Genomic DNA, 17,265 nt, shown 5'->3' with positions numbered 1-17,265 from the left:
GTAATTTGTCCATGTTCACATAGCTAGTTAGGTACCTGAGATCACATTCAAACTCAGGTCAACTTGACTCCAAGTGCAACAATTTGATTTGCTGTGCCTCCTCTATCTCAAGATGATTCGAGAGGCACCCAGAAAGATCAAAGGATCATAGATATAAAGTGTAAAAGGATTTTAACTTTGAAAGAACTTCACGCCAGAAGTTAAATGTGCCAAGCCTTTTAAGTCCTCATCATGGTTATGGAAAAATATTGATACTGTCATTAAAGACATTTATAACCTTATTTTTAGAAGATACTGCAAAGCCAGTCATTACCCATTATGCCAGTTAGGACAGAGTTGTCTAGCTTTGTCCTGGATCTAACTGCCATCATAATTGAAACCCAAGAATATTTGAGGGTAGAGATATGGGGTACAAGGGCAGAAAGAAGTTATAACACTCTCCACACACCCCCCCACTCCCACATAAACATAAATGACTCCAAAAACTCAGCCTGAGCTAAAAATATTCTACCACTTCTCATGTAGTTCTTATTCTATATGGAATTGGGGGGAAAGAATCCTCATAACACAAACCAGCAATTTCTAAAGTGGGATATATTATCCAGGCCATACTTCCACTAAATACTTTCCATCCAGTTTATGCTTCTCCATTCCTAATGTCTAATCCTTGTGTGGGGACAAAAAAGCTAATTTCCTAAAGTCTTGTGAAGGAATAGAGAAGCTAAGCAGGCCAGTTGGTTAAGGCATTTATAGCTTCCCATAGGGGCAGTCAGTGCCCCAAGCCATGACACTGAAGAAAGTGAAAAGAGGAATTCTTTTGCTCCACCCCAGTAGTTTGGCCTTACAAACCTAGCTGGGATCTGCTCAGTTTAGGAAGCAAACTATGCATTACTGGCCTAATTTCCATGTTAATATTCTATTAATCTCCACCACTGCTCCTAAGTGAGTTCTGCAACTTCTCTGAGGCAAGGAAATCAATATACAACAATAAATGTCTACTATGAGCACAATTCAGGCGATTTGAAGACAAAAATAATAAGAACCAAGGGACTGAGCCTTAGATTCAAGGGCTCTCTACCAAGAATCTCCATAGGACTGGGATAGAAGCATTCCAAAGGAGTACAGATGAAACAATTGAACTATAGGAGGAATAGAGGCTAGACCTTCAAAAGGGATGACTCTGTGACAAATGGAGCCAGATGACTTTGACCATCACAAGTTCTCTTTAACTGGAAACTTAGAAAGAGGAAAATTACTTTCTTCTATAGCAGTCAAAGTCTTTTCCTTTCAGTTCTTCTATGTTTCAAGTTAGAGCTCCAAACAAGGGCAAATAAGCTTTGTTCAAAATCAAGGAAGTTCTGCCCTTGTTGATTCCTTTTCCCAGTAGTCCTTGAACTCTTCATATCCCACAAAACTTCTGTGCTTCATCATGTTTATCTGAGGAAGGAACTAAAGAATCACAAAAAATATAGCTTTACAGCTACAAAACTAATTCCCTTCAGTTTTTATAGGCTCCTTCAGGTTCAGAGACAGGTCAAGAGAGTTTAGGCCAGATAACTCCATGTGAATCCTGGTATACCAGGAAGAATGGAGTTGAATTGGACTCAAATCTTTAGTTCACTGAGCAGTGTAAGGGATTGGGGAATCTAGTGCCTTTCAAGGCTTTTAGCAAATGAGGCCTAGTAACTTGGAGAATAGATAAGTGACTTAAGAAAAAAAGATGTCCATGGAACCACAAAGTCTTTGACCAACAATAAAAATAACTGCTGAACTAAGATGAAAACCAACAAAATGAATTTGAAAATTGCTGGAAAATGAGAGCTGGGAAGGGGAAAGTATAATTGAGTTCAAGATAAAGTGTGAAAAAGATCGAATAGGACATCGTACTGGGACCCCAGTAACTAGGGAAGGAATGGGATAGTCCTTACAAACTCTACCAGACTAGATTTCCCCAATGTCAACCTCTTTTTTTCCAAAGCTTCCTGTCCTACCTTTTTGTACAATTATTCTCAGGCTTTGAAACTCCTCTTAAACTATTTCTAAGTTTTAGTCAACCTTTACTGAACTCCAGCCTATCCTTTAGCATTTCAGAAGGCAATTCAAAAAAAACCCAAAAAAACCTTTTGATTGTGTGTTCTATTTCCAAGAAGTGAAGAGATAAGGAAAGATGATATTCACTATCAATACTTAGTAAGAAAGGAGGTAGAGAGGAAGAGGAAGAGGGAGGGAGAAGGACAAAGAGGGGGAAGGTCATTCCAATTGTAAAGTTTTGTTTGTTTAGTTGGAGAAGTGTCAAAAGTTTAACTGACTTTCTTCCCTTTACTCCCTTCACAGCCCTGGGGCCCCCAAGCTCCATATACCCACTACCCCTCAATTATCTAATCCAGGGTTTTAGGTTAGAGGTACAATCCTTAACAAATGGACAAAACCCAGAGTTGTCAAGACCACCACAAAACCACAGTCCAGGTTCTGCTTTCTTTCAGAGCCAAAACCTAACTTCCTGTCCATGTGCAAAAACTAGAGATTTGGGAAATGTTTTTTGGTGTCAGGACAGTTTTCTTCATGGAGATAGAAGAATGGTCCTCCACCTTTCTACTGATCTGGGTTAGGAGAAATAGGATCAAAGGAGATCACACTGACTCTCAACCCCTAAGAGTCTATCCATCTCAATGTACAGGACAGTCAAGTCCTGTCCAGTCCTTCTGACCCCAAGATCCCTTCCCCAGTTTGAGAAAGGAGTGGGGAAGTAAAAGACCAAATGGTAGTGAGGGGAAGGTAAGAAGAATTTTCATAGGATTCCGCTTCTATTTCTGAACATAAAACTTAAAAGAAATACTTTTTTCCTACAATTTCAATGGCTTATTGAACTTCACCGGTAGAATTACTTTGTCTTCAAAGGGTCTTTGGAGGGCAGGATCCTGCTTGTCTATTCTAAATTTAGATACAGAAATAAAAAAGATGACAGCAAAAAGGCATGGGTTAAGCTTCAAGGTAGACTTATGAAGAATAAGTCATGAAAATTGGAGTATCAGCTTCCTTGAAGTCCTGACATTAATGCTGATAAAGGGTCCAATCTATATGGAGGGAGGGAAGTAGAATGACTTAAGCTCTTCTTCAGAATTCCTTTGAAGGCCTCAAGACAGGAAAGAAGGGAAATCTAAAAGGCAAATTGTTTTTAAAGCCAAAAGTGGATGAAGCAAGGAAAATTTAAATAAGAAACTCAATTTAGTGATTTCCCTTTCTACCCATTTCTCATCTTAAGCTTGAGATATTAGGTGTTTTGTGGGGCAAAAGGTCTTTGACAGAGGTATAAAAAGGGTCAAGTGATAATTTGCTTATAGTGCCTTTGTTCTGTGCAGCACCACCAAAAAGACACTTTTCCCTTCTTAAATCCTTAAATTCCTTCCTCTCTTTTTTGTCCATTATTCCTCTGGTAATACCAAAACCTCACTTACTCATCCAGGCCAATACCTGTTTAGTTCTTTCTCCTTCAAGGGAGGACTTGGCAATAGACTAAGTGGGCCCAAATCTCCCCCATTCCCTGACCCTCTTCTCCTTCTCTGCCTTTCCCACACTCAACTGTGCTCCCTGCAGTTTTCTCTCTTGCAGCTATTCAGTTCAAATTAGTCACGACCAGCCCCTGGCTCAGAGAGGAAAAATCAATTAGGTGCCATTCACAGAACAGGGGTACGCCTTCTCTCTGCTCCCTTGGCCACAACAGCCATACTCCAAGAGGGGAGCTCTGGCCATCAGAAAGCAGTAAGTCTATCACATTTCTAGTCTCAAGATTAGCTCTCACCACCAAAATCCACTGTGTCAAAACCAACCCAATAGTCAATCTTAACTAGAATAGGCATCAACTTTATATAGCAAGTTTATTAGGAAATTTAAGATTTGGAATCTAAATCATGAACTAAACAAAGGCAGTTCATCTAAGCCTCATTATTTAGGCAAAAATCCAGGGCAAAAACAATTCTAGCCACAACTAGACATTAGCAGCTCACTATCCCTTACTTTCTATCATAACTGAAAAAGAGAATTATACACACCTGATATAGTCTCACATTTGGCAAGATCTCCAGTTCCTCTACCCTTAAGGCCTAGGGATTAGAATAGCTAAACCACTTACTCCTGAATTTTAGAGGAATAAAAGTGTAGGTTACAGAGGAGCTCAAGAATAACCCCAAGATTCATTCCATCTCCATTCTAAAAATAATCAACCCTATGTTCTTCCTTTCTTCAAGGTTGTCATCTTGTCCCAATGATAATTTCTAAGTATGATATCTAAAAGAAAGAGGAATAGGTTACTCTTAGGGAGCTTCTAAAACCTCCTAAGAATTAGGGAAGGAAGATCTAGGATGGGAGTTCAAATATCCATAAGGAAAGCATACAGGTATATAACAGATATGTCAGACATCTGTGAAGCCACAGGCTCAAACTCCTACCTGAAAGTTCTTTGAGGGTGGTAAGTAGGGGGGAGGACAAGAACTATACTTCTCCCACAACAGATTGGAATGTTAACATCTTCCCTGAAAAATTCCAATGACATCATTCTGTCATAGATGAACTCAACCTAGAGAGGCAGTACTAGACTTAAGGGTCAGGTAAGTTGGGGTTGAGTTACAGTTCCATTACTAATTTTCGCACAGAGCTTAAGTTTCTAGTTTGTTTTCTGATTTCTTATGCCCCTTTACTTGCCTCAAGATTCCTAAAGCACCTACCCCAACTTTTCACCCTTGAATTCTATTACTATTAAAGTCTCTGTGCCCATCCCGACTGTAATCTGTGCCCAGCTCCCTGTAGGTAGTCCCTCTTCTTCCTCCAGGCCTTCAGCAAAGAAACTAAAAAATACTATGCATCATCTCCTTGGAATCCAATGTCTCCAACTATTCACCTCTCTCTTACTAACCTCCCAAACTTCAGGTCAAAAACCAAGTAGCCATCTAAGCCTTCATATAGTACATAAGAGAGTGACTCGGGGTGAAGGTGATTTTCAGATCATGTCTCATGGACATTAGCTCCTTCCTCTCCTCAGATCATCTCTAAGTGCTAACCATTCAATCAAACACAATTTCTTTTCTAAATTTTTTTTTTAATTAACAACCAGAATTTAAAAAACAAAACAAAAACAAAAACAACAGGGAAAAATAAAACACCTTAAAGTTGTATAATTGCAAAAAAGCTAAAACTGCTGCTGAGGGCTTGTGTATGTATCTGGGATTCATGTCCCCTCATCAAGGAACAAGGCCCAGGAAGGTGCCTGTCTGTGTACAAGTAGGTATGTGAATGACCAAGAAGAATCAGAGATCGGAATCATCAACAGCAGAAGGAAGCAAAAACTTCTCATCAGGCAATACCAAATCGCTCTGCTCTTTTCCTCTTCTTTGCCTGTGAAAAAAAAATTAGGAGAGAAAAATCAGAGGGTTTAGGGAATGGAGAAGAGTAGCTTAAGCTCCTGGCTTCCTTAGTTTTAAACTCACATGAATTGTCACAAGGCCTAAGCCCAAGTGATAGCTCAGGCTTGGACTTGACAGCCAAGTCTTTGATTCCCCAAGTCCCAGGTCAAAACAGAGGGGAATAATCAAGGGGTGGAAAATAGTAAGATTCCTGTAGGAAGGAGGGTCATAGTAGCCTTGGTAGTATCTTACTGTAGGTCCGGAAACAATGGTCTCTTGAAATGCCTGGAAAAGCCTTCTAGGCATGGGGAGGTGGGGGATTTCAAAGGGCAAAGGGTTAACCCTGTGCTATTCAAGGGGAAGGTGAGGGGGGATGCCCTCCCAGGCATTCAAGCCCTAGCAGCAGCTCCTTGATAGGCCTCCAAGCCTATCCAAGAGAGAGGCATATAAATCTTCATTTCTAACAGAATAAATAGCTAGAGGGAGGGGAAACAGAAGCCCCAATCATAGATCTCTCAAGGGAGGGAGACTGGAGAGAGCACAAAACCTGCAAAAAGATCTTTTTGTTCTGGGAATGACCTCACAAAATAGCAGAGTCCTTCATCCTCATCCTGCCATCTCCCTTCCCCAGCAAATAGGGAGGTTCTTCCTCCACTCTCAATGAAGGGAGTCAGGGATAGGGGGAAGATGTCATGCTATTCACATGGAGGTAAAATTTAGACTTCATCCAAAAAACTGAGTGCATACAGGCCTTGCCCTTTTACCACCTGGACCAATGACCCAAGTCTTAGGCACCAAACAAAAACATCCTCTTATTCATGTGAACTCAAATCTGCCTTCAGAATTATTTCCCATACACAATCTTCCCCTCTCTTTTGTAAAGACAACTCTTCCTTCCTTGACTTCTAAATAACAATCTTTCATCTTCACAGCCTAATCAGTTTGGGAATTTTGACACCAAGTTCCAAATGATCAAGCCTAGCTTAACACTTTTTCCTGGACAAACTAGGTAAACTAATTAAGCCTTAAACAAAATTTTAAGCCAAAAATAAAGAAAATAAAAAATCTACTTCCAAAAATTCTTGCAGTAGCCACTTACCAACTAACATATAATACTTCAGTATTTACAAGTAGCTAATAATGAAGACCCCCCCTTCCCCCACCCCATTCCCAAATATGCACACATTTAGAAAAGGTAGGATATAGGAAAGATGTGAGTGAAGGATTCGATCCTTTTTTGTGAAGTTACTCCTAGAATCCTAAAATCTTCTGACTGAAGTAGATTATAAACAACTAAAAACTTCAGTGTTTTACCAAAGATGACTTTATTAAGTTGCTTCACAGGGACTTTTTTTTTTTTTTTAAACACCTAAAAGGAAGTCACTTCTTAAGCCAGATGGAAAGGTCTTAACCTGAGAAGACTAAATATAATTGAAGTGTAGAATATTCATTTCTTTAACACTTAATCTACTGATTTCTAAAGTGGTATCAATAATCCTAAAGCTGTACTACCTTAAAGATTATTCTGTACTTTTCTAAATTTTTAAGTTTACACACTGGGTTAGTCTTCTTATGAATTATTACCAGTCAAAATATCAGTTCCCAGAAGTAAGAATTAGGTCTAAGATATCAGCATTAGGGAAACTGCAGGAATGAGATTTCATCCATATAGCCATTGTTCCATATCAAGACAAGCTTATGTAAAGTAAGTAATAAGGGTGAAGACTTCATTTATTTGGATCCATCTCCCTGCTGGGTGGGGCACTTTGTAAGTTCAAAAATGACTCAAAAGTTATCTGGAAGGTTACTGATCAGGATTAATATATATAATAATCTCAAAATGAAATGTGAAGCAACTAACAGAGAATTTTTATTAAAAAAAAAGCACCAGAAGGTTTCTGAGGAAGCCTTCTAAAGACTTATCCGTGTCATATTCTTACCTCTGTGTCCTCTGTGGTTCCAGTTCCAGCTGAACTTGTGACAATCCCAAATCGCTCCTTCCTCTTTTTCAGCTTTTCATCATCCTCACTCTGTTTGGGGACAATAAGTAAAGGGGTGAAACAATATGGTTCTTGATAACAAGAACCCTGGGTGTGGGGGAAAAATGGGGAGTAAAACTATAACTGGTTAGTTACTGTTTATGCCCCTACCTCTTCCAAGGTTAGTGTTAAGGATTAGAACGGTATTATCACATAGAATTAGCAAAGCAGGCACCACGTAGAGGGCCATGTGACAAAACTGCAGGCTATAGCATGTAGAGCTATCTGCATGTACATGGATGGTCCTCAGAACCAGCAAAAATTAAATTGGAGTTGAAACTTTTCACTCATGAAAGAGATTGAGTCAAGCAGCAACAATGATAAATAATAATCAAAAGTCAAATCTTTAACTCAAAATATTTGACTCAAATTTCTCAGGCAGTCCAGGGGCAGAGAACAGTCATACCTGCAAAGGATAAAAGACTATCTAAATGGGGAGACCAAGATGGTCAACAGGCCCAACTAACAAGCCAAGGTGAAGAGGATATCTAAAGGCCTACGGAGAAAGAAAAAAAAAAATTGAGGCTACAACTAGAGTCTCTTAGGCTATCTAAGCAACCAAAGAACCCATTTTTAGTTGTATGCCTTGCAAACTAAAGATGTTTGGGCTGCCATTGACTGGAGTTGAGCTTTATTAATTTAATGATTGAAGTTGTTCACTTCCAACAACTTTCAAGATTGGAGCTAGAAAAGTCTTATGAATTTTCCCTCTATGACTTCAAAATTCAGTGTATTTATACGTTTAATGTAAGGAAGAATGGAAGTTGTCAAAGCCCATAAAGATCAGTCTCAGAACAATAAATATCTAAAATTAGAGAAGGGATCTCTGAATACAATTTTAATTTTTCCAAGAAAAGATATTCTGGTCCTTAGCACATCAAAACAGAGGTCTGCCCCCACTGCCTTTGCTTCACACCAACTTGGAGGCCCCCATGGGACAGGACAACTTCTTTGGCTTTATTTACAACCAGTAATAAAGATAACCAACGCCAGGCCAGGCTGAAAGAACTCAAGCAAACTATTTAATGAGCTCCTGCTTAGTGCTTCTGAGCTGGATCTTTTTACAGCCCCCAGGAGTTTATATTTCTTGAAAGCATTGCTAATTCTCCTCATGAAGCCTGGCCACAGGTAAGCTACAGCTCTACGGAAGGTATCTCCCACAGTCAGCCTGCTCTACTCAAGATGTCTAGAAATTAGAGCAAAGTCACGTGAGTGATTCAAAGAGATATGGGAAGTTTTTCTAAGGTTTTAAGGAACCGCTTTTTGTTCCCACATTCCTAGGAACCTCCTCTGATATAAAAAGGGCTGCTGGCATGCTCAACTGTGCTCAACTATTTAAAACTGAGTCAAGCTTCCTGAATGTGATTCTAGGTATCAAGTCTCCTGAGTTCCTAGGGTCTGAGCAGTTTGTCAATTTCTATCCTACTACACTTGCCTTCCAAAGTTATAAAAGTCTGAAGAAATTCCTACTCATACGTACCTCTCGACTCATAATCAGAACATTTTAATTGGGCAGACTCCATTTCATGCATAGTTTTCTTGCTTTATTTTCATAATCATCATCATCATCATCATCATCATCAAGCATTCACTTAACCTCTCTGAGCCTCAATTTCCTCATCTGTAAAATGAGGATACCTATTTCAAAAGGTCTGTTTATAGATTAAATTAGGTATTTTTTTGTAGTGTGCTTTGTGAACTATAAAGCACTATATGAAATCACAGGCTGTGCCAGGTCCTATCATACTGAAAAGATTTTGGTTAGAAGCCAAGCAACAGAATATATTTCTGGAAAAAAGCCTAAACTTTTGGATCAGCAAGTAGACAAGATGTTGAAATTTTTGGCCATAGCAACTTTTAAATAACATCTAAACCATACTGAGGACTTCAGTGTGCACTTACAGAAGGATACAGATAGTCATGGATCCTTGAATAGCATGTTGTCAAGGGCAACACCATCCTCTCAGCCCCTCAGGCTTGAAACCTGGGTTTCATCTTCAATTACTCACTATTTCTTATCCTTCCCCCCATATCCAATTAGTTGCCAAGGCTTGTAAATTTCACCTTTGTACTATCTCTTGAATAGACCATCTTTTCTCCTCTGATACTGCTATCACCTTGGTTCAGCCCTCATTACTTCTTGACTATTACTACAACAGCCTACTGGTGAAGTCCATTTGCCTTAATTCTTTCCCCACTCCACTCCATCCTCCCTTCAATTATTAAAGTGATATTCCTAAAGCACAGGTCATCCTTCCTATTCAACTCCAGGAACAAATACAAATTCATCCATTTGGCCTTCAAAATTCTATATGACCTACTTCCTCCAACCCCCAATCTTTTCAGTCTTCTTATATACCTTACTCCTTGCCAATGTACTTCAACCCACTGACATTGGCCTTATGCTATTCTTGTTTATGCCCCATAACATGTTCTTAAACAAAATACTCCATATCTCTCAAGTCCAAGCATTTTCTCTAACTCTATTCCATTTCTGGAATATTCTTCCTCATCTCTCCATACTGATTTCCCTTGCCTCAAGTTCCAACTAAAACCCCATCTTCTACAGGAAGTCTCTCAACTCCTTTTAATTCTAGCGCCTTCTTTTAACTATTTCCTATTTTTCCTGTAGATAGTTTATTTGTACACATTTGCTTGTTATTTTCCCCATTAGATTGTGAGTTCCTTGAGGCCTTTTTTTGGTATCCACCATGCTTTCCATGGTGCCTGGCACATCGTAGGCACTTAATAAAAGTTTACTGACTGACTGATCTAAGGCAACCAAATGTCATCAGTAAATTAGAAGATAGGAATTTGATTGTATGGGGTGGGAGTATAAAGGTCAGGCTAATTTAAAGCAGGAAGTCAATGAGGAAAGGGGGAATATTCAGCATGGAGACTTACAACTTTATACATCTATATCTTAGAAAGTAATTTCATATATGTGTCAGTGAAAAAGTACACTAGATTTGGAATTAGAGATCACTTAATCCCAGCTCTGCTATTTACTGTGTAACCTTGGCCAACAATTTTCACTTCTGGACACTTTATAAAATGATGGGTTGGCCAAGATGCCTCTGGGATCCTTTTCCACTCTGTATCTATGATCAACATAAACTATTACCATTATACATTCTGTGTAAAACACTATATTAAGCATATTTTCTCTAGTATCCTCCTACAACAAGTAGTTAGCAATGGTTTTCCTCCCTTCTCTTTTGGCTTAAAACAAAGAATTCCTTCCTGAAATTTACCTTCCTGTGATTCATTTTCACTTATTCTATCAACTAAAATTCTTACTTAGGAATTATTCCTCATTCCATTAAATTCCTTATCATCCAAGTTACTGGGGAAAGTTTAAACTATATTACTCATCCTGCCTGCCCCATAACATCTAAGAATGGGAATGATGGGAAAAAAATCTCATGACTGAAAATTTCAAGTTCTCCTTAAATGTAGCTTTGGCAAACCTTCAAGTCTCTCAGTCCAGAAGAAAGCAGGCTGAATGCTTAAAATAAGTCACAATCCTCCAAACAGGACAAGAAATCAAAAAGGGTAAATATCATACCTTTTTGGTGAATGGCAGGAAGCATGGGACAATATCAACACCTTACTGAAATATCACTGAAGAAACCAATTCACTATTACTGATTATAATAGCTCAGTCTCTGTCATGTGTACAGAGTCACTACTTTCAAACCTATGAATTAAAGTAGCAAACATTTAAAATGAAAAGAAGCAAGTACTCTTCTCTAACCCCTAATTGAAACTCAAGAGAGCTCAATCATTTCATATATATATATCTGATTTCCACTTCTGTGGGCAAAGCCAATACTGTGGGGACAAACTCCCATTCCTTAGGCTCTGCCACCCACCTCAATAAAATGTTCACTTTATTGTCTTCTGAAATAACCATTTTAATGATGGATGATGTTTACTGATATTGCCCTTTTCAATCAATGTTGAAAAAGTAAAGCAAGCAGAGCACACAGAAGGCTACTCCTTCAACCATTACTCATCCTCTTCTACTATTACTACTAATAATTATTGTTGTTATTACTATTATTATGTCTACCCTCTAGGGAGATAAATTCTCAGGGAATCCCTCTCCTCCAATGAGCTTCCCTTTTAATTGGATCTTTGGTGCCTCTACTAGAGACCCAGGCAGAGCATCTGCTCCAAATTCACCAGGGGCTCCAGAGAGAACAATATAAGACTCACCCCTCCCCCCGATCCCCCAATCTTCCATACACACCCCCACTACTACCACAGAGCCTACTTTGCCCCCCAGCTTCTCACCCCCAGGGATGCTGAGGGTTTTATTTATTTTGTGCTTTCCTGCCTTCCCATTTCTACCCCTCCAGCATCTACTGTTCCCGGGCTAAAACCTCTTTCCATCTTGCCCCGAAGGGAAAGTGCACAACAGGCCCACTAAATCAACGCAGTTCTAATGATCTTTCTCACTTGACCCTTCTAGCGTGATGGTGTCGCATGGAGACAGACATACAATAAACTTCACTCCATCTTTAGCTCTTTGCTGACAGGTTTTGATTCATGGGATGGCGGGACCCATCTGAGGGAAATTACCTCGATCAAAACGCAGCTCTCTCTACATTCATCAGGCCCACTGCTCCCTCAGGCCATGCTCAAGTGCACAAATGGGGTTGTGCATCTGTGGGCAGCACTGACCCCTCTGGCTTAGTGTCATACCCATTTACAAACCCTTCCCTTACCCATTCTGCATTCCCAATACCTCACCCCCCACCATCAAAAGCTGTTCTAGTACTGATAACAGATCTCTTCTTTCTATGAGTGTTCCTATGGGGAGTGAGAGGAGAGATGTGTGTGGAGAAGTAGCTGAGTCTAGGTTACAATCAACTTTATTGGAGGGGAATGAGTTTTTGATTGGAAATAAACACACACTGCTTCTGAGGTTATCAGAAAGGATAATTCTCTACAAGTAATATATAGAAAGCACCCAAATTATCTTCTATCTACTACTTGTCTTCTCGGGCCACTTTATGAGTTTCAAGAACAAGACTACAGATATTAATAATATGAATATAACCAATTCTGGAAGCCAAAGGAAGTAGGAGTCATCTGGCTTTTTCTGTGATCTTTTCACTCATTCAAGTATAAAACAAGTTGGTATAGTTAGTAGAAATGATTTGGAAAGGAGCAAAAAGTGAAATCATAATCCATCTTTAGCAAAGAGATATTCAAGATGAAAGTCTTTTTTACTTCAGTTAAGGAGGGCATTCCACTCTTCAGCATTCACCTCAACCTTGGTCTCCTCTATGACTTTAATATTCATCTAGGATGAAGCATATGGCAGAGGCTGAGTAGAAAACCAAATGAAAGATCTATAACTATCCCTTCATGATTCAAATCTCAGACTCTGGTTACCAATATGATGTAAAAAATTCAATACAATAATTCTATAAAAGTCACAAAGTCAAAATCAGACTGCAATTAGCATAAACTATTTCTAGGTTACATAAGAACTCAACCATAACCATTTTCTATAGCAAGTAGCGAAATAAATATAAGAATGATCTCAAAGGACAAAATTGAAGGAGTGGTCAAAAAAGAAAACAAGAATTTAGGAATGCAGCAAAAATTGAGTTCTTTCTACCAATCAACAAAAATATATACCATCCACCTTCTCTTTCCAAGTCCTTGAAAATCTGGGCTGCCTTCCTTCTGCATATGAAAGGCACCAATAAATAAATAAATGCTGTAATACAATGGAAAAAGTCAAAACACTTGATTTTGACATGTTGTTTTTCTGTTCACTGCTAAATTGTATGACTCTGGGCAACTCGAACTATCTGGGGCCTCCTTCCTTCATCTGAAAAATTAGGGGACTAAACTAGATTACAACTTCCCAACCCATGATCTCAAATTTCAGAGTTATTGCAAGGGTTATCAAGCAGACAGCAAGTATTGCTATTTTAAACTTTATTTCACTCCAAGAAAATATAAAATGCAATTCAAGCAAACAGATCTTCTAAAGATTTTTTCCAAATAAACATGTTACTATTCTTGAAATATTATACAGATACTTCTACAACTAATAATCCATTCAAATTCATTGAAAAGCATGACTGAATTCAGAATAGTTTTTGGTCATCATGCATTTTCTCAATGAATACTTATACTGGGAGTCATAGCTAATTCAGGCCCTAATCATCTCCCAGCTTAATGCAATAGTCTCCCTAATTGGACTTTTCTTTTCCAGTTTCTTTCAAACTACAATTCATCTTTCCCATCCTGCCAAAATAATATTACTAAAACATAAACCTTACCATATCATTCCCAAAAAATTTTAGTGGCCTCCCTACTGTTTCTAGCATGAAATAAAAGATTCTCAAGTAGGCAATTAAGGATCTTTAAAATGTGCCTTTTATGTTCTAAATACATGCAAAGATAGCTTTTCAACATTCACCCTTGCAAAACTGTGTTCCAAATTTTTCTTCCACTGCCTCATCCCCTTCCCCTAGACTGCAAGTAATCCAAGATCTTAAACATGTGCAATTCTTCTAAACATATTTCTACATTTATCATGCTAAAACAAGAAAAATCAGATCAAAAAGGAAAAAAGTGAGAAAGAAAAAAAAAAAAAAACAAGCAAACAACAACAACAACAACAAAAAGTGAAAATACTATGTTGTGATCAACATTCTATCTCCATAATCCTCTTTTTGGATGCAGATGGCTCTCTCCATGACAAATCTATTGGAATTGGCCTGAATCATCTAATTGCTCAAGAGTTAAGTACATAATTGTTGATCATCACATAATCTTGTTGCTGCTTTGTACAATGTTCTTTTGGTTCTACTCACATCATTTAGCATCAGTCCATATAAGTCTCTCTGGGCCTTTCTGAAATCATCCTTCTGATTGTTTCTTTTGGAACAATAATATTCCATTACATTCATATATCATAACTTATTTAGCTATTCCCCAACTGATGGGCATTCACTCAGTTTCCAGTTCCTTGCCACTATAAAAAGAGTTGCTACAAATATTTTGCACATGTGTGGTTCTTTTCCCTTTAAAATTCGATTTTTGCATATCTTTCCAGTCCATTCCCCTTCTTGGACTCTTATATTATATCCAGAGTGGCCTACTTCCTATTTCCCAAATTCAGCATTGCATTTCCTGCTTCCATTCCTTTACACAGGGTGATGAAGCCCATGTTTAGAACGTACTGCTTCTTTATCAAAAATTTCTTAGAATCTGTATTCTCTTTCATGGACCACCTCCCACAAGAACCCCTTCTTGATCTCTCTATTAGTTAATGGTCTATGTTATATGTTGTATGCCTTAGTTTTTTTTGAAGGCAAGAGCTACTTATATTGGATTTTTAATACTAGCAAATGCCTTATTGATAAGACACAGTAAATACTTACTAAATGGTTATGAATTGGAACTACTGAACTAGATAATCTAGAATGACAGCTATAAAAAGGGAAATTCAAAAAGACTGCATCAATTTATATCTATGGATATAATCCTAAAGTCTCCATTTTATTTGTCTTAATAAATGTATTAACACTTTTTAACATGAAATACTTTCAAAGTATACTCTCCAGAACTTAACTAAGTAAAACCATTTAATAACATGATTATAGCTGAGTTAATGTCACTGATCACTTTTTAAAAAATAACTATTATAGAAGTGAAAGTTATCATTTAAGTTTGATAATAGGACACTAACGTTGTTTAAAATAGTCCTTAACAGAGAAGTGAGTGACATACAAACAAAAGGAATAAATTTAAAGAGTGGTTGAAAAGAACATTGAATTGGGAGTCAGAAGACCCAGGTAACAGTTCCATCTCTAACACTTGCTAGTTATATGACTTTTCCCAAGTTGAAATCTAAGCTTCAGTGTTCTCAAAACTGGGACAATAATTTTTGTACTACCTCACAGGGTTGGGGGAGGAGGGGAAGCATTTTGTAAACAGCAAAGTATTATTGAACATGAGATGTTATTTTTTATTAAGATTCCGATTAATAACAGGTAAGAGATTTTATAGTGATGATAAAGCAAATATATATTGTGAAAAATGGCATCCAAATTCTGAGGGGAAAAGCCAGTAGATGGGATGCAAAATCCCCTTGAAAAGTTATGTAGTTGCTTCTGGCTTTCCTCTAACATTTTCCAAACAGAAAGGGAATCATTTAAAAATTCCTCATTACCCAGTCCTAGGGACCAGGGGAACTCATTTCATGGCTACAAAAGTTAAATTGAGGGCTCTGGCAATGGTTTCCATGGTGCACAGAGTGGTCTGGCATTAGTCTCATCTGGGAAATCAGAATTAGATTCTAACTTAAGGGCCGCAGCTGGCTGCTTCTTTTTAAAAGCTGAACAATAGTTGGCTGCAACAATGGCAGCTGGGTACCACTGCTCCTCTGTCCAACATAACTGTAGCTGTTCCTTCTCTGGACAGAGGTATCAAAAAACTGTCTCTAGCTAGGGTCTGGGTTCCAGTCTTGACCATTCCTTCTGGAACCTATCCCTACTGAATCTCAATTGTTTTTGAATTTCAATCTCAAGGAAAATATTTTTCTAGCCTTTTCTCCTCTAACCTAATGACAATAAGAAATATCATTTTAGATTCAATCACATTTATCCTGTCAAAAGGAGTCAGCTGTGGTTCTATCACTGGTAGTCATAGAATTACATTTTAGAATGGGAAGGGCCTTATGGGATTACATAGTCATAATACCATCCTCAATTTTAAGGATAAAGAAACTCAAGTCCAGAAAAATAAAATGACTTTTCTAAGATCATGCTGGGTTCTTCTCCCAACTTGCTCCTAAAGCCAAATATAACTTATAAGTGGAATAAAAATCTAGGAAGATCCAGGTCATTGTATGAAAAACACATAGTAAACCAGACAAAACCCAAGAGATGAGAGAATATGGACTCAGAATTTCCTAAGAATATAAAGGAGAGACTACTTGTTGTGTTTCAAATTAGAGGAACACTCATTTTAACACTTTCAATTAGATGTAAACCACCCACTGCTCCCAAATTAGTACAAGAAGCCCAGTTGGGTCAATATCCCCCTCATTTTTTTACGTAAGGAAGACACGTAACTAGAGATCCTAATATGAAGATCTATCTCTAGACTATTCTTGGTCTATCAGAAAACTCACTGGAATCTTGAACAATATCACTCTATTTTTTTCTAGGACCTTTAAAATTTATGTTTATTGATGATTTTTTATAACTCATTTCACAAGGGTTTACCTTACTACCCCCACTCTACCAAAAAGCCTCTTTTATAACAAAGTACAATTAAGCAAAAACAAATCAACACATGAGCAATGTCTGAAAATATATGCTTCATTCTCTACATCTACAGTATACTCTCTGCTGATGGGGAAAGGAAGGGATGCTTCACCATCAGTCAGTCCTCTGAGGCTGTAACTGGTCTAAAAGGAATGATAAAAATTGTGATCAGAGATGACCTCCGCTGAATACACACTTACAGTTTACTCCACTATGTCAAGGAATATTTACATATCTGCAGATTCCAAGGCATACTGCATTTTTCCAAGAGAATGTAGAGAAAAGGGGAAAGAGTGAGTCTTGTATTCACTTTCCTGTACATCACTGTCTCATGAAGGATGATGAGATGAAAAGCAGAGCCCAGGGGCTGTTAGGTGACAGGAGATTAATGATGACATGGCCTTGACTTCCCAGAGGTAAAGGTTAAGAAATACTCCAGGGTAACTGGGCTTCCAATTTCATACTCTCAGAAGAAATGACATCAACGGACGGTTTTGCTCTCTGAAACACTCCAATGCTTAAACA

At 38.1% G+C, this 17,265-nt stretch overlaps 1 protein-coding gene across 2 annotated transcripts in view; it reads right to left on the bottom strand.

Moving 5' to 3' along the window:
• Nucleotides 1-5,071: 5,071 nt before the first annotated feature.
• SARNP (SAP domain containing ribonucleoprotein) overlaps nt 5,072-17,265 on the bottom strand; it is a 39,715-nt gene continuing 27,521 nt past the window's right edge. For both annotated transcript variants that reach the window (XM_052001792.1, XM_052001793.1), the window contains exons 10-11: nt 7,337-7,426; nt 5,072-5,388 (exon numbers count right to left, since the gene is read on the bottom strand). In XM_052001792.1, the coding sequence (XP_051857752.1) occupies nt 5,347-5,388; nt 7,337-7,426 (132 nt within the window). In that variant the 3' untranslated portion in view covers nt 5,072-5,346. The remainder of the gene's footprint in view (nt 5,389-7,336; nt 7,427-17,265) is intronic.

The sequence above is a fragment of the Antechinus flavipes genome, chromosome 5 (assembly GCF_016432865.1).
Source record: "Antechinus flavipes isolate AdamAnt ecotype Samford, QLD, Australia chromosome 5, AdamAnt_v2, whole genome shotgun sequence".
Taxonomy (NCBI): Eukaryota; Metazoa; Chordata; class Mammalia; order Dasyuromorphia; family Dasyuridae; genus Antechinus; species Antechinus flavipes.
This window is presented reverse-complemented; position numbering and strand designations above follow the sequence as displayed.